At 31.6% G+C, this 27,717-nt stretch overlaps 3 protein-coding genes across 3 annotated transcripts; 1 reads left to right on the forward strand and 2 right to left on the reverse strand.

The window, feature by feature from the left end:
* Positions 1 to 521: 521 nt before the first annotated feature.
* On the reverse strand, positions 522 to 4,843 carry LOC133283537 (probable purple acid phosphatase 20). The gene is made up of 5 exons (XM_061480400.1): positions 4,621 to 4,843; positions 2,451 to 2,742; positions 1,117 to 1,691; positions 914 to 1,002; positions 522 to 812 (listed from the first exon to the last, which is right to left on the reverse strand). Exons 1-5 carry the CDS (start codon positions 4,768 to 4,770, stop codon positions 629 to 631), a joined length of 1,290 nt encoding a protein of 429 aa, XP_061336384.1. The 5' UTR covers positions 4,771 to 4,843; the 3' UTR covers positions 522 to 628.
* Positions 4,844 to 17,431: 12,588 nt separating this feature from the next.
* Positions 17,432 to 20,159, forward strand: LOC133283536 (purple acid phosphatase 22-like). Its single transcript, XM_061480398.1, has 5 exons — positions 17,432 to 17,682; positions 17,820 to 18,111; positions 18,878 to 19,446; positions 19,548 to 19,636; positions 19,745 to 20,159. The coding sequence occupies exons 1-5, from the start codon at positions 17,509 to 17,511 to the stop codon at positions 19,959 to 19,961; spliced, it is 1,341 nt and encodes a 446-aa protein (XP_061336382.1). The 5' UTR covers positions 17,432 to 17,508; the 3' UTR covers positions 19,962 to 20,159.
* Positions 20,160 to 23,507: 3,348 nt separating this feature from the next.
* Positions 23,508 to 24,870, reverse strand: LOC133283535 (zinc finger A20 and AN1 domain-containing stress-associated protein 4-like). The gene is made up of 2 exons (XM_061480397.1): positions 24,725 to 24,870; positions 23,508 to 24,424 (listed from the first exon to the last, which is right to left on the reverse strand). Exon 2 carries the CDS (start codon positions 24,385 to 24,387, stop codon positions 23,881 to 23,883), a length of 507 nt encoding a protein of 168 aa, XP_061336381.1. The 5' UTR covers positions 24,388 to 24,424; positions 24,725 to 24,870; the 3' UTR covers positions 23,508 to 23,880.
* Positions 24,871 to 27,717: the final 2,847 nt, after the last annotated feature.

Below are 27,717 nucleotides of genomic sequence, written 5' to 3' on the forward strand. Positions count from 1 at the left end.
CTAGAGGAGTCTTCGTTTAAAATTGCTAACAAATCAATATATTTTCCATGAATTCCATTATCAAGTAAAGAGCCTTATGTTTGATCTTACCAATTAATACTTTTTTTGGTTGACAAAGTGTTATGATTTTAATCAGGATTTGAGCTCAAGTTACCCAATTATTATTAGCAGAAAGGTGAGCACCTTTAGCTTTTAATTCCAAGTGCTTGTATGATCGAGAATATGAATTTAGAATGCATTATGATGTTCCCATGGTGAATAAATTGGCTGATTTCTTTCCATAATTATTTCTTCATCCGATTGAAAATTACCTGAATGGTTGGGGACCTCTTCGATTAATGATGAGAAAGGGATTAATTTTTTACCAAGTAAAAACAAGCTGGAATGTGTATTGAAGAGCTTTTTATATTTTACCAAAGAAAATATTTTATTATCTGAATGAGATGACATAAACAATCACATTCATTTCTTCATGCCTCGGTACGGCTGATGATTCTGTATTTTGGTATTTGAATCCAGATATATCGATAATGTGATTTCTTCTAATGATAAATAATAATAATAAATCAAAATAACACCTATAAATACCATCTTGCCGTTACAGGGGCAAGTAATTTTCTTTTAAGTATCACACTTTACAAGCGGGATTAGAGGAGAGGCTCGTTAACCAGACAGAGTCACTAGCAACAGCTTCTTCATTATCATTCTTGTGCCAAGTCCAAAGTGCATGCGATGCATTTACCACCTCTAATATCCCATGTCCAAAGCTAGCCTCCCTGAATATTGATATCTCTGGCTTGGGGTCTATGTACCTGTTGTCACAGACCAAAAATAATTATTTAAAATCATGAAATTCTAAAGTGTTAAAAATTGCTATATATTGCTCAGATAAACAATTCAAAGGTTTAATTACTTGGTGGCAAGGCCTTCACGGTTACCCCCATCCCCTATGGTAATATGCACCGGACCACAATTGTCACTTTTGTCTTTATAAACCCGTGTCTGAGAAAACAAGCAAATAGGTAACAAACCATGACAAGGAATCATGATAGAAATCTTGAATTAATTAACATAATCATTCATGACAATAAATAATAATGAGTGAATAATACTCACAAAGCGCTCATAGGCATGAACATGCCCTGCATAAACAACATCAACACGGGCTTGATAGAGCAAATCTTCCATGTCAGCCTTCATTGAAACGGACTCAGACTCACCCTGATGAGCAGTGTTGGAGTTGTACCATGGGGCGTGAATCAGAACCACTACCCAAGGAGTCTTTCCCCTGTTTAACTTGTGCAAGTCCCCTTGAAGCCAATTGTACTGTGAAGAACCAACACCAAAGTCGGTGTAGGAGCCAAGCATGATAACATGAACCCCAGCCACATCAAAAGAATAGTAAAGGTTAGAGTCTGATCCACTCTCTTCAAATGGCATTCTCCACCTTGCATTGTAAGCTGTGAATGAGTGAGGGTGAACCAATGGAATCTTCTCGACCTCATGGTTCCCTTGTGTGACCATCCATGGACGCTGGCTCGCTAATGGCTCAACCAAACGACCAAACGAGTCCCATCGATCTTGAATGAAGTCTGCATAGGACAGGTCCCCTGGTAATAGCAGCATATCATAGTTTGACTTTCCTACATGCTCCAAGGTTGACCTAGTCCAATCTGTTTGTCCAAGATCTCCTGCATGGTGCATACATTAATATAAAATCACATATTCTTAATGACATTATTTTTTCACAAAAGTTACATTGGGAAATGAAAATGTTAGAAAATATATATTTCCCAATGTGTTTTGTGGGTTACATATTATATTAATAATTATATTATGCTATTTAATAAATATTAGGTAAATTAAAGTGATCAAATAAAGATATTCAAATAAATTCTTAAAAAAGTGAGGGACAAATAGGTGGATACTAATATTGGGTCAACTAACAATAAAAAAATAGTATAAATGATTATAGGTTATGGTGCCTAATATATCAATAAACAACTCTAGTTTCTCTTCCTCATCAAGAGAGCGACACCACTTTAATTTCTAAAGAATAAAGATTAAAGTTATTTGACTGAGCTACTTCAAAAGAAGGGAAAATCAAAATTATTTCGCTACTATTGAAACTGGTATGCCTCCACCTTTCTATTAATACTATTTTATGATGGGTTTCCATTCTATCATTTAACATGACCACAAAAAGTTTCCTACACACACAACATTTTGTGGGGTCCGCATGTTTAAAAAAAAAAATTCTCACACGCAAAACGAATCTCTATAACATAACACAATCACCTTCCCTACAATATAACTCTTATGAAACCTTTTTATGATTTGGTACTATACATCTTGGTTTTTTAGTTTAAGGTTATCACCGTAAATTTTGGAGGAATTAATATTCCAACAGAAAATATTTGGTAAAATTTAATTAGATGTAGAGCACTTACCAACTACCGCAAACTTGATTGGAAATTGAGAGGGTGGAGTCTTGAAATTGTAGGATTGTGCAGGCGAGTCACCCAAACGGTAATAGTAGACCGTGTTGGGATTAAGGGGACCAATTACGACGTCGTGAATTTCACCGGACTCATAGGCAATGTATTGGTACGAAGTGGTAGTCCCTGTCGCAGAGAATTGGTTAGCCGAAGGAGATGGACCGTACTCAACTTTTGCAGAGGATGGGCTATCTGTAATCCACGATATCCTCATCTTGTCTTGGCCCACTTGAGATATGTGTACCTGTTTGGCCCAAATTCATTAGGTTTTCTGAAACATTTTTACACATAAATTGGCTAATAATTTGGTAATTTGGCTATTAAAGGATTAAAATGTGACAAGTCAGTGACAGTAATACTTACGACAACATATTAATGAGGACAATTTACCAAAATTGAAATCAAGATGTTAGCGTTTCATCAATAAGCAAAACTTCAAACAAAAACTATCAACAGAAAAATAAGAAAAATAATTTATCTAATAATAATAAGGATTTTTTTCCTATTCCCGGAAGATTATGTGAAAAGAAATATATTACAAAACTATTGAGCTTGTCCATTATAATAGACGTCCTAACAAACTCATGAATACAACAAAATCGTCTAGAACATGATACATTAAATATCTTACACAAAACTATTGATCTTGTCCATTATAATAGACATCCTAACAAACTCATGAATACAACAAAATCGTCTAGAACATGATACATTAAATATCTTACCCATAAAATATAAGATCTAAATGTTAACTACTTTTTTTATCATTTATTTAGGAAAAATGATATATATCTCAATTTAAAAAATAATAATATTTTTAAGTTTATTATTATTTCTAATATATTCATTAAATTAAATAAGTATAAATGTTAATAAAATAATAATGTTTTAATAAAAATTTAATAACTAATACCTAAAGAGTATAGTAAACCTATTTGTTTTTCTTTTCTATTTGTTCTCTTTAACTGTAATTCAATGTAATATTTTAATTAACATTTAATAGCATTTATTAAAATTTTAATGGCTTTAATGTTTCTACAATGTAGATAAATTATATATATTCGCTCCTAAAACAACGTTGTTTTGAATTGAAAAATTAAAAAATTATAATGAAAAAGACTATTATAACTTGAAATAACTGATAATTACAAAAATATCTTGATTTTCACATTAAAACGATGTTGTTTTGGACTCAATGTAGATAACTTAACTACATTTACCGTAAAAAAAAAGAATGCAAATTTAATATAGCATTTAGGTACATTTAATATAAAATTGATTCTTTCTTTAGAAAATGTAATATTTAATTTAGAGGCAGGTTATATTTACAAAAAAAATTTGTTTACAAATTCTTACAAACTACACTAAGTACGACCGGTCGCACTTAGTGTAATTTGCAAAAAAAGTTTGTAAACGGATATCCCTTTAATTTAATATAAAATTTAATGTAACATTTAATATCGTCTACTAAAGAATATAACAGTTGTAACTATTAATAAAATAAGAACATTTGAATAAGAAATTCATTATTATTATTAAAGAATATATCAAACCCCATTTTCTCTAACTATAGCATTGCTCTTGCATTAAATATGGCAAAGAACAACTGTTATTTTGTTTTATTAATGCAAGATATGAACTGACAGACGCAGGTGCCTAGTAGTGTCCATCATCATGTGAAACATTACTCTGCAGCGAGACTTTCGGTGCAGTGAGGCACACCCACAAGCAAACCCAGTCACCACTCCCCAATCACAATTCCACCATATTGGTTCGCGTGCCCAATTAAGACAATACCTTTCATTTTGGGCAATCGAACTCGTTTTCTTCTCCTCCACCTAACTACTAAGTACTAACCCATACATACATGATACAGACACAAACAGATGCACCAAGAAATATTAATGAACATGACGAGAAATAAATATTTATTTTATATAATAAAACTTTACGCGCTTATCATTTCCCCTATGACAAACCACAACCTGCCTAGCTCAGACATACTTATCAATAGGATGTTGCTTATGTGTGTTCGATTGTTTGTCGACCCTTAAATGCATGTAAATTTAAGTAGTAATTATTCATATAGAAATTTAAAACTAAAATTTGTAAAGTTGTTTACCTGTTGTGGCGAATTGGAGTCATCATCGTCATGTGGGACAAAGATGGTTTTCCGAGGTGGTGGCCGATTATAGCAATAAACGCCGTCGAATTCGTAGAATCCGACAATTACCGAGAGCAAGAGCAAGAGAACAAGGCCTGGCATTCGCATCCCGAACGTTGAAGGAAGAAAAAAGGAGTTTCGGGTCAAAATCAGAGTAAGAGTATATTTAAACGTGATTGAATATTCCACCTCCCCCGGCAATGAACTACTTCGTGTTTTGGAGTTCTCCTATATATAGCTGTCAATAAATCATATATTATATAGTTTTGTTAGATGAAAGTGTGAAGCTAGTCAATGATTGGCGTTATGTTCATACTTACAATCGATTTCGTGAATAAATGAAGCATTAAACGTGGACGTGTCTTGGAGCTCCACCTGGATATGAAGGGATATTCTCGACACATAGTCTACGCTCTTTTATTGTTGTTAGTTTTCCTTTTAAAATAAATAAATAAATAAATTACGTATATAACTTGTATACTATCATTTAATAAGAATGATATGTTATTAAAAAAAAGTTAAATTTTTAAAGTAATATCTATAAAAATAAAAACTTTTTAAATAATCTTATAAAACTAAATTATGATATAAAATTATTTTTGTATTATTCATTAAAACTAAATCCTTAATTGTTACAAACAGAAAAGGTCAGAAATAATTGGTTTTCATAGCAACTAATTTAATAATTAACAATAAAATATTGAAACAAATTGGCCAATAAGCTTTCTTAAGCGATTTAGTGATTTACTAATTATTCACATCGTTCAAGGAACGAAAACAAAATAAGAACTTACAAGAAAGCATTCTGGGAGAAAGAATTTTAGTCACGGTGATAGTGATGTGATTTGGCCTATTTGTCTGCATTGAAGCCGCGATTGTCTTTTCCTTTGTCCGGACGAATAGTATAAACGTATATACTCAGAACAACGGGGCGTCGAGGACTGCACAGGTTGAGTGCGTAAAATATTAAAAGCATTGATTGAGTGATTGTACGTATGCTTGAAACTAAAATGAAATAATAACATGATTTTCTTCCTAGTTTGTATATATAGTTCCACCTAAATGAAAGATTTGCTGATTGATTTTCATGGATAAATATTAATTGTATGTTTAAGAAAATGAAAATGAATATAAATTTCAAAATGTAGAGAGGAGTAAATTTTTTATTTTACTTAATTATTTTCTCAAATGGTTTTGATATAAAGGAAAAAAATCTTCTCTTATAAGTGCAATTCTAAATAAATATTAAAAGTTATTATGCAATTTTTAACACTATAATTAAAAGAATCTAATAAAAGCTTACCAAAAAAAAAGAATATAATAACTTTTTTTATAAGCTAAATGTTAAACTCATAGTTTATCATGTTTTAAAGAAGGGAAAAGTATTTCTCCAGTCACTAGTCACTGGAGATAAAGTTATCTTCAGTGAGCTCAAAACGATGTCGTTTTGGGATTATAAGATTAAAATATTATAATGATAAAGACTAATATAACCCTGCAATATATTAAAATTACAAAAACACTTTGATTTCCGACCCAAAATGACGTTGTTTTGAGCTCACTGAAGATAACTTATCTCCATTGACTAGAGAAATCCTTTACCCTTTAAAGAATTAAAATCCCTCTTATATCTAGTCAAAAACATGAAAATTTAGAGTTATTTGGTTAAAAACATTAACTTTGAACTATTAACTCATGTGAATGATTTTTACTTGTTTTGTGGGACAATTGAGTTGGATTGGAGCATTGAAGCAATGATTAAGTTAGAATGTTTTAAAGCGATAAATGAGGAGCCACAATTTAATGAAAATACCCCTGGAGCTGTCTTCTAGTCAATTTTTTGTATCAGAGATGATAGATTTGGATCTTGTGTTCTTCATAAAAGTTGTAGTCTTTCTTTTATCTTTCCAACGAAACCAAGATCATATCAAAATCGAACAAGTATAACTTAAGTTATGTCCAAAATACGAAAGCATATTTTTGCTGTCAAAATAGTGCATTTTAACGCCTGGTTGCAACACAATTAAGGCTCATTATGTGATTTTCACATAAAACAATTATTCTTATACCTATTTAAACTATTCTTCATGAGTCTTTGACAGTTCTTGACACCGAAAGCATAGTTTTCAACGGAGAAACTTATTTTTAATGCTTTTGAGAGTCAGAGATGAGTCAGAGGCAAGATTACATTGGAATTTTTGAAGATTCACCGTACCATCGCACCAATGGAGTTTGGTGAAGCTTTCTTGATTTCTTGTGTTCTTGATTCTACTATGTAAGGCTAGATTTCCTTTGTAGTTAAGGTTAAATGGAAACCCAATCAAATATTTATATTATGAATAATCTTTAATGTCAAATTTCCTTTTTATATTGAATGTATTTATCTTTTCTTCATGACTTCTGAGTTTGATCTTGTAGATTGATCTAGGGAGAGTATATGATAATAGGAATGTTGGTACATGAACCGCGCATGACAAATTCATCATAAATTTTTATGATTCTAGGGATAGACTTAGGAATAATGCAATCTTTATTATTCTTGGATTTAATGCTTATTTTTTAAAAAAACAACCAGGGAACTAAGATTTTTTAAAAAGAGTAAAGAATTAGAATGTCAAGGGATTGAATCTTAATTAACTTAGGGGAATTGATTGGCGATATGAAAAAGGGCGTTTAATTCATAACATTAAGGGGAGATTGGGAAAAATTAAAATCCTAACTGCATTTCTTGATTGTCAAATAACTCAAATTTTACCTTCTTGCTTTGTTATTTAGTTTAGTTTTCATAGAATTCGTTCAATTAATTGTCCAACTTAAGTGTAAATAGCGAATTAATGGTTGAAATATAATCCTCGTGGGAACAATATCTTACTCATACACTTTATTACTTGTACGACTAGTGCACTTGTCGAGTTCATAACACTAAACTTTGAATATTTTTTTTACTTGTTGATAAACTTTGATACTTTCTTTAGAAGAGTAATTGAGGGGAAACGATTTTGTTTGCCTTCAAAATCAAATGTCTTTGATAGTTCCATTTAAATCATTTGATAAACTGGTAATTTATTACATAAAGTAATTAGCATTTAATAAAAAAATGATTTTCCCAACATAAGATTTTTAGCATAGACTTTGAATAGCTTTCAGACGCTACACAAAATCTCCTTGTTACTGTCTCCTTCTTTATATCTTTAGAGCAAATCAATTAAAAAATAGTCTTTTTTTAATTGTGACTTTTTGCATCTAATTCTTAATTTATTTTTATATCTTAATTTATAATATCATTAAAATATCTTATATCTAAATTATTTTTTATTTATGTCTATATTTCTTAATGCATTTCTTATCTTTTCATTTGTCCTTTTTTTTGGTATGTTTGATTTCCCTGTTTAGATAATTTTTATGTGTCCCTCATGTAGCTCCATTTGTTTCGATTTTGCAAGTATTTTCATATATACTTTGGGAGGAAACGAGCTAAGTGACCGTTTTGCCTCTAATTAAAAAATATTATCACATTGTCCTTGTTTTTGAACTATTTAAAAATCTTAGCCTTTTATTAAAACATTAAATCAATCTACCATTGTTTGACCGTTGATTAAATAACCTACTCGAGTATGTCACCCACGTACTTGAGTAAGTTTCGAGGGAGTGATTACCAAAAAAAAATAATTTTGAGGGGATGAGTTGCTCGAATACGAGGCTTTGGTACTCGAGTAACTCATACACAGAAGTCCTATATGAGTGAGTTTCTTTTTTAATATACTCGTTTTCTACCTCAAAATCCCACTCGTTTCTCATCTTCATTCTAACTCATCAAAGTGACTTTCATTCCACCATCTCTAAACCTTTAATCTTTTGATGTCATTGTCATTACACTTATGTATTCCAATTTTTTTTCAAAACTTTGAACCTAAACCAAACCTTAATCCAAATTTTGTTTGAAAGATGAGCTCAAATTCAAATACTTATGTTGCAATTACCTACCACAATGCAAGACAATTTGAAGGTCCCAATGGTGCCCACTTTGAAGGACAAACCAAAATGATGCAAATCAAATGCGACACAATATGCAATGAACTTAAGAAAAGAATTCATCAAAAATTGGGGTTCTAAGGCAACTAATGCATTTCTCGCTTGTTAGCCAGGTATGAGACCAAAAATGGGTATTACATTGGTATTCCAATCAATTAAGATGAAGATGTTGATTTTGTCACAGTAGCATATATTAAGATGAAAGAGGAGAATTTTATTGAAATATATGCTAAAGTTGATATGGCCAGCCTTCATCTTTACCCATGCATATGAGTACTTCATAGTATTTTGGTCAAGAAGATAGATTTATCGATTTATCTACTCCTCCACAAGTGTTAAGTCAGATAACATAAAGGGAACAAGAAGAAGAGGAGGAGGAGGATATGGATAGTGATGAGAAGGGAGAGCCTGAAAGTGTTATTCCATTTGATGATTCATCAGATATTGACGTGGAAGGTGATTTTGATGATGACACAAACCCAATAAACATGAGTTCCCCTGCTTTGTCACTATTTCGTGTTGACCCTGTTAATAATGGTAAGTTAGTAAATTCTAATTTTTATTTAACATGTCGTATTTATCTTGTTAATGCTCTTGACAAAAATATCATGGTTTAGGTGTAATGCTGGAGATTATGCCATTATGTAATGAAAGCCAACATTATTCATATATTAAATGGGCGCATTCTAATGAAGAGATGTTATATGGTGATGATGGATTGCACGGTGGTTAGAAATTAAGGGATTTATTATATGTGCAACAAAAGTTTGATTCCAAGTATGAAATGCAACATGCTGCGAAATTATTTTGTGATGAGCACAGATTTGTAATGAAATGTCACAACTATGCTGAAGGTTGTCCCTGGTATGTGAGGGCAATCATGCGCAATAATGGAAATAAATGGGTGATCTGTAAGTGGGGTGAAGATCACAGCTGCTTGAACTAGACTCTTTCCCATGATCATAGATTGATGAATTTAGATTTTATATGTTCAGCCATTATAAGTATGTTTTATATAATGTGCAGTTATATAGTGTTTGTTTATGTTACTTATTTAATGAAAAATGTTGATGTAAGTATTGACTACTTTCTTTGTATTTGATACATATGTTAAAGGAATATCCTTATGTTCGACCAGTTCTGATCTAAGAGGGGATACAAATATGGGCTACTCAAGTACATCAGCCGAACTTGACTGCCCAAATTTTTTTGTCCGTGAGATTTTTGGGTCCAATTGAGTTTCTTTAGCCATGCACTCGTACATTTGGACTTAGGGAAGGTCTTTTGGGTTTCATAACACTTATAGATAGTCCTAACCAATTAATTTTACAAAACGAATGGAAGACACTTGGTTCCAACATACCAAGTTGTCATTTATCTCAAAGAATGAGCAAATCACAATTCAATTGACATATACTCATACATTCGGATGTGGGAAGGGGGTTTGCGCATGTGAAATGTAATGACTCTATCCGAATCTATTTTAAGTAGAAAAATCATAATATTATGCTAAAATTAAAACATAAACACAGTAAACATTAACAAACATTTATTTCATTAATAAAATTTCATTAGATAAATGACGACCTAAACCTAATGCCTATCATCTGAGTGCATCTCCTCCTCATCATCATCATCACCATCACCAGAAGCATACTGATCCATAGTCCCAGGAGCCAAACTATATCCTGCCTCCAAACCAAATAAAATTGAATTAGATTGGATCGGATTTAAAAAAAAATTCAAACTGAATGGATGATTATATGATTAAACCAAAAGGATTGGATCAGATGATTTTTGCTTCGAAAACTGATCCAATCCAGACCGCAAACACCCCTACGATTAGGGACAAATTGTAGAAATTGAAAATATTTTGTCCTTAAGTCCATTCCAAAAAGGGACGAAATAGTTTTTCATTTTAAAATATGTCCCTACTAGAGACAAAACTTTTTTCATCACTAATTCCATCACAAATAGGGGCAGATTATTTTTTCAGTCTCTAAATTCGTACTAATTAGAGACAAAAAAAAAACTCGTCTCTAAATTTCGTCCCTAATTCATACTTTTTTATTGGTGAATTTCACGTAACGACATTTTATGAGGTTGCTTAACTTAAATCTTTTTAAGTTAATTACATGTTGATAACAACCTTGATTAAGCGATTGAGACTAGTGACACATATATTTCATTTGTCAATGTCACACTATAGGATGTTGCAAACTTGTAGGAGTAACTCGACAACCTCTTATGCAGTTGGGATTAAGGGTGTAAATAGATTGTGTTGGGCTAGATTTTGCCTTAAAGTGACTAGGCATATGTAAAATACTTTAAGCCTGACAAGATCTGTTAGCCTTGTATATATAGGCTCAGATTATAAGTCTGACATGGTCTATATTTAAAAATAAAAAATTTGTCTGAGACTTATTACCTTGTTTAAGCCTATTAAGTATTCAATAATTAAAAAAATATTACTTTATTATTCAAAATTATTAAAATAATATTTATTTATTTTATTTAAAATAAATAATATGATATAGGCCGACATATAAGCTTATAGGCTCGGCATGTAAAATGAAGTCTATGACCTGCTTTTTAAATAGAGTTTTTTGATGCCTAAGCCTATTCCATTTGGCTATATGTGATAGGTCAAGTCTGACCTAATGTAGGCTGAGTCGTAGGTCCCTATTAAGCCGGCTGACCCATTTACATCCTTGCAGCAATTAGAGTATTATCAATTGAAATAATTTTGAGTTAGCAACAAAAACTTTCACATTGGATTAATATTATCCAAATAAATATTATAATTCCGAAAAAAAAAAATTGAAATGAATTGTATTTTATATTTTTCACTCAATATCCCAGCAGGCTTAAGAAAGGTCTTTTCTTTTCATGGACAGGAAATGAAAAAAGTTATGTTATATTCTTTTTGTTATTTAATTGACTGAGTGAGAATGGTTGTGTTGTTGCAGTGATTTCAACATTTACCTATAAATTGTTTTGGATTCTGGATTCCTTCCTTGTGTGAAAGCAATTAGCTTAAATTTTTATTATTAAGCTCCACAATGGTATGAATTTGACTAATATGACTGAAACTTTTTATACTAAAGATGGTTCTAGTTTGCTAATAATAATCGTAAAGGGGATGATTGTTCTTTTAATGACACAAACTTATATTCTTTTAGCAGATTTTAATTTAAGTATTTCAAGAAATACATGATTATAATATTAAAATTATTTTATTTTTTCATTTTTTACATTAGCAGGCAACTTCTGAAGAATGCATAGAAAAATAAAATACAATTTTAATATTATAACTATCTATTCCCAAAAATGCATAGTTAAAATTATTAAAACGACATAACTTATGCTATTTAAAAGAATATTCACTCAAACAAAGAAAAAGAAAAGAACGTTTGAAAAAATATAAAAATTCTTTAGTGACTAAGTTAATGTTGTGAGGAGCGCAAACGTGCTTAACATTACATGCTCATCTAAGATTGGTTCTTTTTAAAATCGATACTCTGAATATGCCAAACATTACACTGCGGAACTTATCTTTTTAAGACATTGTCATGGGATTAAGGAATTGAAAAATAGATGAAGTCATTGTTTATGGGGTCATAAATAGTGACAGAAACGTCCTTGACTGAAAATGACAAATTTATTTAACAAGATTGTCGTCACCTCCCAGTCTCCCACCATACAAATTTATTTATAAACTTACTCATACCAACTTTTTACGAAAGAGTCTAACAACTTTTTTAATAAGCAAAACTCGGAATATTTTGATCCTTTTTGATAAAAGATTCATTGAGAGAGAAATATTTTATTTGCCTTCAGATAAATTATCACTAATCAACGATTGTGGTATAATGTGGACTAGGATATACATAATCTTCCCAGATAAAATAATTTATTTTGGCGTCATAAAATTATTTTTATATATATAGTATATTTCTTAAATACTAATTTATACTTTTTATTTTTTTATAAAAACAAGACATATTAGTATTGATTTTTTAAATTTAAATTTAATATTTTTTGGATTAATTAATGATGTTTAATATTGGAAATTTTAATTTTATACTTTTTAAATTACGCTCAAATTAATTATATATATTGTACATGACTTTATATAATTTTCATAAGTGTCTATTTTAAAGGGTTTAGTGAGTATTCTTTTAAATGACACAAATTATGTCCTTTTAATAGTTTTAACTATATATTTTCATAAATACACAGTTATAATATTAAAATTGTATTTTTTTTCCAAAAGCTATCTGCTGACAAGAAAAATGAAAAAAAATTACAACTATACATTCTTGAGAATATAAAATTAAAAATATTAAAAGGATATAAACTTATGTTATTTAAAAGACACTTCTTTCTCCCTATTTTTAATTTTATCTAAATTTCATAATATCTGCGTAATGTACAAAATTTTATTTGTTAATGATAACATTTACTGTTGCTCCTAATCTGCGAGTTCGTAACAAAATAAGCCAAGAAACCAATACCAACTGACTTTTGAAACCGACACCTCATCCTATTTCCCCGTTATTCGATCTGAAATATGATCTTTGCAAAATAAATAAAGCTAAAATCTTATTTTATTCTTAACGTTTTACTTATTTAAAAAAAGTATAAAGGACCGTATACTGACATGTATACTTTTGTATTCTATCATCTATAAATTTATATTATTTACGTTGGAAAGGCACATGGATGGTACAAGGCATATCCACATAGTAATATTGAAAAAATAATAAATTATAGATTAACTGTTTTTATATCAAATTTTAATTGTGTTATAAATTAATTGTTTGTACGGATCTGCGTTTAGTGTATTATTTTTCAAGATACAATTCGATATTTTTAAAGCATCCAGATCTCAAACTGTTTTTTGTTTTGGAGAATCCAGATCTTAAACTGTTTGTTGCACTGTTAGACACTATTGTCACACCATATACTATTTTAATCTATATTGTTAAATTATTTTTTAAATATTTTAATCTTTATAAGATACATATTACAGTAAGTTTACAAAAACTGATATTTTCATTATAGGTTAAAATTTATATTTTTATGTTCATATCATATTAATTTTATGCTACATTTTAATATATATATTTTATCAATATAAGAAGTATACAAGAATGAGTTTAATTATCGTCCTATAGCTAGCCTTAATTTTATAATTTGTCAAATTTATTTATAGATATCATATGTCGAATCATATATAAAAATCATTTTTGGATTGTAACTAAAACTCTTTTTTATAATTATTTTCAATAATAACTCGACCCCTAGTCCCCTACCATATATATTTTTGGAGAATTAAGTTTCCTTGCCAATTATAATTTGTAATTTTTTGGGCATACGATTATTCTTTTTGTGATTTGAGGTGTTTCTTTATTGTAATATCGTCAATTTCCACCTAAGATTTCAATATTATGATTTTATTTTTGCCCAAATTTCGAAGTGAACGAGATTTTTGTTGAGTATGGCTCATACTTCGCATGCTGATGACTGATGAGAGTCCTTGTTGTAGGGATCAGCAGAAAAGCAACTGAAGTTCCGCTCTCAGGTGAGCGGGCGGGGGTCCGGGGGAACGTCTCGACGGGGGTCCGGGCAGCGCCGCAAGGCTCATAGAGACTAGGTACTGTTGTCGGCCTCTGATTTATTGTAATTTTCTTAGTAGTTTGGGCTTGGGCACAAGAATAACTGCTGTTAGGATATTCTAATCCTATTTATATTTTCCTCGTAAACCGAGTGACTTGTAACGAGTGGCGGTGAGGAGAATGTAGTACAGACCTATGAAGCACCCACATTTCAAAAACCTTGACGTGTCGTGTCCGACACTTCCCGACACTCTCGGATACTCCGACACTCCCCGACACTCCAACACGCGTTATAGAAATTCAAAAAAAAGCTTTAAAGGTTGCGTTGCGTTGAGTTTTTAGTTCCAACTATTAAATTCATTGGATTACGATTACTATTTTATTGAGTTTAATATAAATATTTGGGATATCTTATGTTTCTTTGCAAAATTTATGAATATTATAATTTTAGATTCATTTTTTTTAAATTATTGAATATTAAATATAATATATACTACATAAATTAAAAATATTATTTAATATCAAAACGTGTCCTAACATATTGAAATCTAACATTTTTTAGAATTAACGTGTTGGAGTGTTGTGTCGTATCGTGTCACGTGTCCTGTGTCGGTATCAGTGCTACATAGGTACAGACAAGCTGGACGTAGCGTATATTGGGTGAATCAAGATATATTATCCTGACAATCTCTCTCTCTCTCTTTTTTCGATTTTGTATGATTGTCGATTTTCAACAAATTTTTTAATAATTAAGTAAACGAGCTTTTAACTGTATTTATACTTAATTTTTTCTGTTGAGTAAGTTTATAGTTAAAAAAGCTCTCAAAAGAGAAAAGAGTTAAGAAAAGCCGAAATGTTGAGCGATTAAAGTTTGGGAAACCGTTTTGTCCTTTTGAACGAGATAGGTTGTATTATTATTATTATTTTTTGGTAATAATAGGTTGTATTATTTTAATTGTTTATAACTATATATTTTTAAAAATATATAATTATAATATTAAAATTACACTTTTTTCTTTACTTTTCACGTCAATTAATAGGTTCTGAGAAAAAAAAAGTACTTTAATATTATAACTATGAGAAATGTGTTTGTCATGTTACAGAAGTTCTTACAATTATTTTTTAATTATGTTTAAAAAATAATTGTAGTAACTTCTGCAACATAAGAAAAATAAAATCCTATAACTATATATTCCTAGAGTAAATAGTTATAAGAAATTAAAATAACATAATTTATGTGCTTTAAAATAAGGACAGACTATTTTTTCTTAAAGTTTAAACTTTTTTTCCTTTATATGTTTTACAACTTCCATTGAGCTTTTTACTTTTTTCTTCCCCGTTAAATATCATTGTCTGTTGTTATTCAAATTGGCACGCCTTGTTCCAAGTCAATAGCCATTGTTTTCTATAGAAGCATATTCTAAAGATATTCTTATAATTTCGTGCTGGCAAGAATAAACTACTCTTTGAAAATCCAGAAGTCATTGTTTATATAATGTCTAAAATAGTAACGTGTACCAAAATACGCTTCCAAAAAATAAATAATATCATGTTTTAAATACATTAATATTACAAATAAGCAACCTAGATCACTTTACGTCTTTTATATGTATCCTATGAAAGTCAAGAAAATGAATAATAAATAGATAAAATGAGATGAAGTCACTTTCCCGATTCCCCCACTTTTATTTCTCGAAAAGCCTAGGATTTTACTTTCTAGTACCGCCAAATGGTGTTCCCCTGCTGAATCGCTGGGTGGCATGGTTCCCTACATTAAAACACCTGTTGGTTTTTTTTTTTGAGAAATATTTTGTTTTTCTTTTTTCTTCACCATAATCTGAAATACTCAGTGTTCATCGATGGTGTTGAGGAAAAAGTAAAATTGATGTGACTATATACAATTAAGCTATGTATCAATATAATCATATTCATTTCTAGTTGTTCCACTGATGGAAACATGGACGGAGGTAGCTGAGTTGATTTATGATCTCTTTCATAATTTATTTAACTTTTTATATGTTTTCTTGTTAGTAAATATCGGTTGTTGTCTATATATTCATTCGTATATATGAACATCTAAACATTAGAAAATTGTAACCGCATTCTGTGACCTTAGGATCGTATGTCTTTTTTCTTTTTCTTTTTTTTTGTAGACGGATCGTATGTCTTTAATTAACAACCCTTTTGCTGGATGAAGTCATTTGTTTTTTCAAGACTTTGCTCGAGTCTCTTTTTTATATAGATTACTCCTGTAGTTCGGGTCATGTCCCTTTTCTTTAAAAATAAATAAATAAATAAAATAATAATATATATTCATAAAACATTATAATATAGTTTTGTTAATCTTTTTATGAAAGTCTAATCATACATTTTAATAATTTTTATCTCAATAATAATTTGAAAATAAACAACGGATAATATTTTTTCAACATTATTTTTCATTTTAATATATAATTAAAAATTCTGTTAGTACAAAATTTAGCTTTTGTTTCATACATTTATATACATCTTTTACACAACAATTAAAAAATTACAATTCATAAATAATTAAAAAAAGACAGGACCATTTTCATATTCACGTAAATTATATTCTTAATGTTAGACGCTGATCCTAATTATTATAACGATTTTAATATATTAAATACGTGATAATACAAGCATAACAATTATTAAAATTCAATTGGGTGTAAGATTTCATAAAGATGATCATTCCCCTATTTAAAAATATTTTAAAATATAAACTTTAATTTATATTTCAATAAAATTTGTAATAGTTTAAAAAAGTTATGTACAGTTTTTTTATGTGCAAAACATGATTCCATAAATCTTTCTGGGAAGATCAACGTGGTAGGTATCCGTGCGTGACCAAGAAATGCTCGAAATTGACAAAGCCGAGACAGAAAGAGCTAAAGCAAAGGACGATGGTTCCGTGCGGTCTTGCTGTAAGATAATAACCCAAAACTAATTTTCACAGATTTTTTTCGAATCCGCTGCAACACCCCCAGTCCCCACACCCACCCTCCCCCAAATTCAATTGAAAAAATTGCTATTTTAAATGTTTTCCATCTCAACCCGTCTTTGTTCCGCAAACCCATTATATAATTCGTTATCCATATTCACGAAGGTACCCTTCCCTCGCATCTACAAATTGAGGCAATTAACAAGTCCAAGCCAAAACAACAACAACAACAAAATGGTGAAATGTAAAAAGTCATCTCTTGTTGCCTACCCTATCTTCCTCCTCCACACCCTATGCTTCCTTTTGTTCCCACAGCCCTTACTATCTAGCGAGCATCATTATGTTCGTCAGCTTGCTAAGCAGCTTATCATCACTCCCCACAAGGGCTCCGATACCGACCCTCAACAGGTTCACCATAAATCACCTCATTCATTTCATCCATACTTTTATTTTTATATATATATATTTATTTATAAATAAGTTCCAATAAAACTTCCATTTTATGTATATATATATATGAGATTGGTGTGTGTGTGTGTGTACAGGTGCACATTTCATTGGTGGGCCAAGACAAGATAAGAGTGTCGTGGATAACCGAAGACAAGAACGGAGAAACTTTGGTGGAGTATGGAACAAAGTCAGGGGTATATAAAGCAAAAGCAACGGGGAATGATACCTCGTACCAATATTTTTTTTACCACTCCGGCAAGATCCACAACGTTGTGATTGGGCCTGTGAAGCCAAGCACCACTTACTTCTACAGATGTGGAGGGTCGGGCCCCGAGTTTTCCTTCAAGACACCCCCACCCAAGTTGCCTATTGAATTTGTGGTCATTGGTGAGTTACGTTGCTTTTATTTTCTTTCGCTTCACGTTTTGATTTGCCCGTTGGATTTTAGTTTCAGTTTCATCTTCAAGTTTGTTCTTTTTTGTGTTATGATCGAGTTATATGACCCTTCGTATCAGATCGAGTCAAATTAGTTAGACTAGTTACGCGCAGTCGATGAGTGCTTTAAGCCAACGCAAAGGACGCTGTGGCACGGGATAAGGTCATAAGGATTAAAGGGTGCGTAAAAGGGTACCCCACTCGTTAGGAAGTTGCCAAACTTACCTAAAAAAATCATTTTTATTATAAACTCGTATCGTTCACAATCATTGCCACGTGGGTTACTTTTAATATTCTTATAAAAATGTGTGGAAAAATGTTGAGCCACACCTCGTGGTTCTTATATCTAATCAACAAAAGTACGGTACTGGGTGGGTAAAGCAGGCTGTGAACGACGAAAAAATAGTCGTGACTCGTGACACTTAATTGTGTGGAGTGTGGACCAACTAGAACTCTTGAAAAGGCTAGGACCAGCGTCAATCTTTTTTTTTTTCTCTTCTGAATCTTCAATTTATTGAAAATACACACAACGTTAATCATAGAAATTACTATCTACTAATGGGTTCGGTACATAATTTTTTTTTTATTCCAATTCAGGAATTTATATATCCTACAATAAAGATACATCCATTTCCGTTAGAAAAATAATAATAATAATTGTAGTAGGGTGGGTCAGTAGATTAAATATTTGTAATGATGTATGTATTATGGTGTGTAGGGGACTTGGGACAAACTGAAGATACTGCATCAACACTGCAACATGTTGACAGCAGCGACTACGATGTGTTCTTGTTACCAGGGGATCTATCCTATGCGGACACTCAACAACCTTTGTGGGACTCCTTCGGGCGTTTTGTGGAGCCATATGCTAGCAAAAGGCCATGGATGGTTACTGAAGGCAACCACGAGATTGAGATTTTCCCCATTATCTACCCTCACGGCTTCAAGGCCTACAATTCTCGTTGGCCTATGCCCTTCGAAGAGAGTGGTTCGACCTCAAATCTCTACTACTCATTCGAGGTTGCTGGCACCCACGTCATCATGCTCGGTTCCTACACTGATTTCGATGACAAATCAGATCAATACAAGTGGCTTCAATCTGACCTGGCCAATATTGATAGGGTGAAGACACCTTGGGTCATTGCGCTGTTGCATGCACCTTGGTATAATACTAATGACGCTCACAAAGGTGAAGGTGAAAGCATGAGAAAAGCCATGGAAGAGTTGCTTTATAACGCCCGTGTTGACTTGGTTTTTGCTGGCCATGTTCATGCATATGAACGCTTCGTATGTCATCATGATCTTGTCTTTAATCTTTTTAATTCATTCATTTCACTTTCACATTATTATTATTGGTTAATATGGTTTTTTTTTTTTTTTGTTCACAGACTCGAATTTACGACAACAAGGCTGATTCGTGTGGTCCAATGTATATAACGATTGGGGACGGTGGAAACCGTGAGGGACTTGCATTAAAGTAAGATAATGAGATACAATAAATTTTATTTTTTAATTTTTTTTATTTGTTTTTTCTATTTTCTATTGGGCCCTTGATATAATACTGCATATTTATTGTTGAGAATAGGTTTAAGGACCCTCCAAGCCCACTTTCGTTGTATCGAGAGCCAAGCTTTGGTCATGGAAGGTTGAGAATACTAAATGGAACAAATGCTCATTGGTCATGGCACCGCAACAATGACACTAATGCAGTTGTAGCTGATGATATTTGGATACAGAGTTTCAGCAGCTCGAAAGCATGCTCCAAGACACAAAACCATCAAGTTGCTCATGAAGAGCTGTAAAATTCAACTTGGAGCCATATTTATTGCTACTGTGAAAGAAAAGATCAAATAGTTTGCTGCAATTTGTGTTAGCCACTTAGCTTGTATCTTCAGCAACGATGACTAGTGTAACATATTATTCCACTTGCTATTTGCTAAGCACCGTACTTAGGTAGTTATGTGAATTATTTGTTACTAGTTGGTTGTGAATGATTGTTATTAGTTGCATATTATGTTTTATTGGTTGAGCTTGTATCATCTCTCTGATTGAAGTTCTACACTAGTATATATATAAAAGCCTGCTTCTATTTTTGTAAGATCATAATTCAGCTAATTAAGTAATAATAAACAGAACACTTGATTCTCTCAATTACATTTTTTCTGCAACTCGGCTTCTCTGATATGATATCAGTGCTCAATTGATATATACTGTGTTTGAATTCAACAGACTTTGGTTGTTGATTCAAATCCACACGTAAAATCAAGCTCAGGATTTTTCAGAGGACCCTTCTAACCCATATTATTTGCATCTAAATGAGAATCCAGCACTAGTGCTTGTTTGACCACACTACTGTCATTTGTCATAATAAAATTATCGTAGCTGGTGTACGTAGAGCAGTGAGGATAGCGTTGCTGTCACATGGATTTCATTGATGGAACACTACCTATACCAACAATTGCATATTCAGTTCATTATGTTTGGTGGGAAATATAACAACACTGAGGTTACTGATCTCTATCAAGGATGTGAAAAATTGGATCCTTCACTAATTAGATCAATAATAAATAGAACACTTTAATCAACTAATTTCTTCTTTTTTGTTTTTCAACTCAGTTCCCCCTTATGCATGTTTGTAAATTTTCTACCTAAAAAGGTTTTCAGCCAATAGTTTAAAAGGATTATCTGTGTCCCCCTCCTCCTCCTCCTCTGAATAGAAAGGGGATAGATATTGCATAACTACACCTCTACATTTTAATGGAATGGTTCTGGATTGGGACCTTGGATCGGACCGTTCTCCACCCTATTGCAAGAACAAAAGTCCCATCCCTAGTGTTGCATGACTCCCCACGTTTGCCACACACACACTCACGTGTAGAAGTGTTTTGTGCCATTCACACCTTTTAGAATCTACGCACATGTTCATTGGCATCTTACACTGTCGTGTTTCCCCTCTTTGAGCACCTTAGCACTATGCATATGAACTCACCACTGGTGGTGAAAGATCGCTGGGTTGGCCTTCGGGGGTTTAGAAGCTCGCCTATATTAAGTCAGACTCGACCTATTACATATAGCCAAATAGAACAAGTCCGAACTTTTAAATAAATCTATTTAAAATGTAGGCCATAGACTTTTTTTTACATACCGAATCTACAGGTCGGCCTATATCATATTATTTATTTTAAATTAAGCAAAATAATATTATTCATAATAGTACCAAATAGTGATTGTTCATTTAGTCCATGTGAGCTAAGTAGGTGGTGAAAGGACCTACGTTCAATTCCCCACCAATATTACCTTTGAGAGTGACATAAGATCTGTACCAATCTTTACATGCAGTAGCATCATAATCAACATTTAGTGCTAGAGTAAGAGTTATTGATGCCTATTGTTCTAACTTGGCTGAAGATACAATCCAGACTTTAATATATGGTGGAGATTGACTACGTAATAAGTATGGCTTGAAGAAAAAACAAAAGGTATAAAAAGGTTTTTTGTTTTTAATCTTTTTTTCTTCTTTTTATTTTTTAATCTTGTTTTTTGTTTTTATACCTTTACAAATTGTTTCTCAATTTCTGTAACCTTAGAATTGTATTTGCAAGGGAGAGAAGATAATGAGAAGTTTTTTGGCTACCAAGCATCATAATGCATTTGTTGGATTCATGAAATATTTTAATTTACATATTATGGATTGATTTGTTGGATCTGATGAAATACATGTTATTTAGTTTGAGCATCTTGTTTCTGAAAGTGACTTAAATACAAATTGTGATAAGTTGTTGTTGTGATTTATGATTTTATTTGAATGTTGAAATTGTGATTTTTGTTTTAACAACAAAATTTGAATATTTTCTGTAGTTGATTCATGTTCTTCTTAAAAGTTAAAAATTAACATACTAACATATTAGGTCGGGCCATTTGTTTTCCAGATTACAATTAGACTTATATTATATTATAGGGTCGGGTCAAATTCATATTTTTTTATATAAACTTTGACTTTTTAGGACAAAACTCGACTTAGGTTAGCCCACTTTGACGACTACTCACCACCCCTCTTCGTCCACTGTGCGTACGGTGATGAAAACTACCATATTGCATCCTATATGGACTAGGCGTCTAAGACTACTAAAGAGACTTGGTTCTGCGTATGTAAAAAAAAAGTTACTTATTTCTTCCTATACCAGTCGCTTTAACTTTATGCATACAATAACCCATCAATCCACCTTACTTGGCTAAATACTTCTGAAAAGGAATACAGTACAAAATTCATGTTTAAAAGAATGGACAAAACTTGTACGCAAGCATCGAAAATTCTAGTGAAGAATTTGAACAAGTTATCCTGTTAACATATAAAAATCATTAGACAGGGACTAAATTGCTATGTTACAAAATCTATGGGTTCACACATAATAATCAACATACAGGCTCTGACCTGTTATTTCAGCTCTTTGTCATGGTGTAGCGATGCATCGATAATTTTTAGTTGCATAACAGAAGCCTCCACCTTTGGGCCATAGTTTTGTCCAAATAAACATTATAAATTAGCATGATAGGACTCGACAAAATTCAGAGTTAGACAAAATTGGGCTCATGACCCAAAAGAAAAACACAACATTGGGCTGATCCCTGAATGAATCTGTGGGCAACTTAGGAAATGCAACTAGCAGAAACATGCCGCACCAAAAAGGAGAAACTAGCAGCATGTTAGAAAGTCGCTAATATATCCTAAAAAATTGTGTCATTTTAAGTGAGAGAAAAAGATAGATAAAAGAAAAAAAATAATGGATAAAAAAAAAGTGTAGATCCCAGAAATGACACAAGTTGTATCATTTAAAAGGACAAATATTTTTCTCTAATTTTATAATAAAGATCACTTGGGTTTTTTAATTTTATAATTTTATAAAAGAGAAATGTTATACTTATTACCTTTTTTCTTACTATCTCTTACTAGCAAATCTTAACCTTTGATTTTCGTCAATCTAACAATTTTTATTTATTGAAATTTAATAATTAATTAATAAATATGACCTAATAAATTATAACTCGACGAAAATCAATGATTAAAATTTAATAGTAAGAAGTGATAAAAAAAAAAATATAAACTTTATCTCATAGAATAACCGCTATATAATATGGTACAACGCGATTGAATTTAGCAATTTAGTAAGTTATTTAATATAGCGAGTGAGGCGCCCACAACGTTCCACTATAAATTTTTAAAATTATATTCGAGGTGTCAATTTTGACCGGTTCGTTATTTCATTTCAAACAAAAATCTAGAGCCTAGTGACAAGCGAAAACAATGAAAATAATAATTTCGCTTTCACACAAACTGAAAGCACTAAAAAAGATTCAACCTCCTGTATTAAAAAAAATAAAAATTCAACCCACTAGAATTTGCCATAGAAGATTAGAAGAAAATTAAACTGCAGTGCATTTTACATTTCCATCACCCCTCGATTTCTGAAAGTGGGTGGACCAAGAAATTTCAGTTCCGTCCAACAGAAGAAAATCCTTTTTTTTTTTTTTTTTTTAATACAAAGCAAAGCCAGCGACGTAAATATGATTGATTTATTCAACCTCTCCAGTCTCCAATGTCGTCATAATAGATAGGTTTTATACATCTCAATAAGCGGGGTCGCTCGATTCGTAACGAAGAGGCGCACCAAGGAGGGTCCTGATCAACTCACACAAATCACTTTACTCATCCAACGGTGCAGATTAAATCTTTTCCAGCTTGTCAGCTTTGATCATGGGATTCGCTCGAGCTATCTCCTCTCGCCCCACCGCCTTGAAATCGAACCCACACCCGTGTTTCTCCGGATACCTGTGGGCCCCGCAAAACGTGGTTCCACACCTGCACCTGAACCCGGTCAACCCGACCCGCTTTCTACACGTCCCGCACCGGTTCTGCTGAACCGGTACAGGTACAGCCGCGAAGAACGCGGAGCCCGATGCGGCAGGCGCGATCGCCGGCGAAGTCAACACCGGCGGTTGAGAGATGGATTCGACGGCCAGCGGCAGAGAAGAAGCCGCGGCGGCGGAGGCGGCGGAGGAGAGAGCGGTTTCGATGGTGGATTTGGTTTTGACTTGTTCTCGCTCCTTCAAACGCACGTTTCCGTAGCATTTGGAACAGAGATTCATGGTGGCTGGGCTACCGAAGAAGCCGCAGTTGTTGGCGCAGAGTCTGTGGCCTTCTTGAGCTTGGCATCGGTGCTCTTCCGCCATATGTGGATCTGTGCTTGCAGATGAAAGAACTCTCAACCTGCCGGAATTTTTAACAACAAAGATAACGTCACGCGATGTTTGCTGAATATCTATCTCAAGTGTTTGGATTCCAAGAAAATTCAAGGAATATTTGAGAAGCTGAATCTTGCAATATTTGTTTTTAAGTTAGAACAAAATAATCTATATAAATAGAAAATTACAGATTGCAAATTCAACAGAGGAGAGCCGAAAATAGGGGAATTTAGTTTCTTAATCGAAAATTTTAAATAGGTGGAAGAATATAATTTTTTGAAAAAAATAATAATAATAAAGAAGCAAGAAAAATAAACGTTATTACCTGATTGATAAGAAGAAGTGGTTGTGATTTGGGAAGGAGGAGATATCAGATAAGAATGGGAATGAAAGTGGAAAGAATCTTAACGGGGAAGGATTAAGACTCGGAGAGGATATGAGAGAGAAAGTGGAAGGGACGGCGAAACGAGACAAATCTGTATTAATCATGCTCAACTGGTCTTCTTAAACAAGATATTAATTAATATAATTAATATAATAAGCACTATGTTGAGACTTGAGAGTTGAGAGGAGAAAATTATGCATTATTATTAATTTTATGGGAAAAATGTGTATAATTTTGAAGGATGTAAAGTTGTGTCATTTTAAGAGAGAGAAAGAGATAGATAAAGGAGGAGAGAGAGTTGACAAAAAAAATAAAGTTGTGGGTCTCACCTCTTTGTGAGAGTGAAAGGATGTAAGTTGTGTAATTTAAATGTATAGACACTTTTCCCTAATTTTATTAATTAAAGTATTGAGTTATTTAAAATTTATACTATATATGAAAGAAAAAAATTAGACAGGCTGGCTGTGACGGCTATGCCGTGTGGTAGCGGCTGGGATAGTTTAACATATTAATTATCAATTTAATTAATTCTTATTTCTTGTCCCATGAAACGAGAGGGACATGGAAATTTATGAATTGAGAATTTTTTTTTTTCTTTGAATTTCGTCGGATGATAAATCAAGATAAGGGAAACAAAAAATAAAAAAATAAAAAGAGAGAGTGGGAGGGAGGGGAAGAAGGCGTGGCACCAAGTCAGGGTGTGTGAAGTTGGTGGGGTCGATCCTATCCTATGGTTCGATAGGAAATAGAAATATGACGTGGGATGAGGAAGAAAGGTTGGGTGGAAAGTATAAGAATTAACAAAATTATAACAGATTTTAAGTTTAATTAAATTATTTTGTACTTCATTAATATTTTTTCACAACAACAAAAATATTGAGATAAAAATAAAATAAAAGTAATTTCTATTTTTAAACTATTAAATAATTCAAACTAGATTAAAAATTGTAAAGTAATACTTATTTTAAAATAAAAGAAGAAATAACTTAGTGAGACAGGCTTGTCATTGACTATTGTGCTTAAGCTTTGAATTTTTTTTAGCAAATGTTAAATGAGTTTCCAGCGTAAAAGAGAGTTTGGTTCCACATATCAATAATGCTATGCGTGCACTCTCTTTTGGTTAATGGTTGTAATTGTTGGTCCCACACGACGAAGAAGAGGGTGAATTGAGTTTTATAAAAATAATTCATTAATTAAAATTAATTCAAAGCAATAAATTAAGATAAGGATAGAAAGATATTAACATAATAACTTTTACGTGAAAAACTCAAAAAGGAAGAAAAAAAAATCGAATACTGAAATTCGACGGGCAACTCCACTATAAAATTTATGTACAAAGAGTTCTTAGTATCCTAGTTTCTTAGTCTATCCCTTAAACAAATTCTCAAACTAGTATCCTAGTTTTTCAATACGAAATCCTAACCCTTTAAGATTCTGAAACCCTATCACACAAGGGTTCTCAAGTTACTCTCAATTTTCAAGAAAAAGAGACATGCAAGTATTCCAGTTTACCAGCACAAGTACTGATATCCAAATTTTCCAGTATAGACCTTCAAAAAGGTCAAGAAGAAAATTACAATTAAAGTATTTACCTTAGTGCTTCTTTTCCTTAAGCATATAGGTAATATGAATTCCTATGGTGAAATATTCACTTTGACAAATGATGAATGCATGAATGATTGTTCTTAAGAAAACTCTTCAATTAATGCACAAAAATGAATCTTAATCTTGAAAGTCTAACTATCTCTTTTCTTCTTGTATATTCTTCTTTCCTGTCTCTTGTATTTTTTTCCTCTTCATAATATGCAATAAGCCCTATTTATAATAATAACATCTTAATATATTATGCAATGCAATCCTAATCAAATCTATGACAAATAATATTTTATTTTTGTTATACGAAATCTAAAAAGATAAAATCTATCCTAATTTTTACTTGATTCCATGATTTTCTATCTCTTCATGATATCTTTCATATCTTCTCCAATCTTCATGCAATGTTCAATTATTTTGAATACTAATTCAAATCAGAATAAATCTTATTCTGAAATCTCAAACAATCAGCTCATTAGTAATTTCAAGATAATAAAATATTATCAATTAAATTAACATTAAATTGATTGTAATCATCAAAATATATTTTAAATCAATCAAACAATTGGATATAAAATATCCAACAGTAGTGACGGATTCCTTTCCGTAAACAGTATGACATCTAAGGGCATGTTTGGTGCATAGTATAGGATAAGGTCTGATAGTATAAGGTCTGATTGTATAAGACCTGATTGAATTTTAATACTATCCAGCGTTTGGCACGGTATTGTATAAAATAATATATTGTATAAGATAATATCATCTAGTATTTGGTAATGCACTGTATAATACTATATATGATAAAAATAAATATTTTTAATTAAAATATCCTTTAATAAAGAATTTATATAATTCTTCAAAAAATGTCATATGATATTAAATTTTATAAAAATTTATTGATCAGTGTGTCCAAAATATAAATTTTTTTATAAAAAAAATTCAATATTTTAAAAATTAATATATTGAAAAATTAATTTTTATTTTAATAAATTAATATTAAAATAATATATTAATTTTTGAGAATTATATTGGTCAACGATGATAAAACATCAATCTTTTATTAGGCCTTATCCCTCACCCTTAGGCCGGATTAAGTTATACATCGTTTTGATGTATTAAGGGATTATGCTGTATAAGCTTATACTATACGATGACCATATCAAACAACTTAAAATGTCATAATGTATAGTATAAACATAGGGTTTATTTTTTCTGCAGTAATCCCAATACGACGTCGTTTTGAGGCAGAATTCATGATATTTTTGTAATTTTAATTTATTTCAGGTTATAATAGTCTTTATATTTATAATTTTTTAAGATTTCAATACCAAAATGACGTC

This window comes from Gastrolobium bilobum, unplaced genomic scaffold (assembly GCF_033153095.1).
Source record: "Gastrolobium bilobum isolate Gb01-03AN ecotype WA unplaced genomic scaffold, APGP_CSIRO_Gbil_v1 utg212064, whole genome shotgun sequence".
NCBI classification, from domain to species: Eukaryota; Viridiplantae; Streptophyta; class Magnoliopsida; order Fabales; family Fabaceae; genus Gastrolobium; species Gastrolobium bilobum.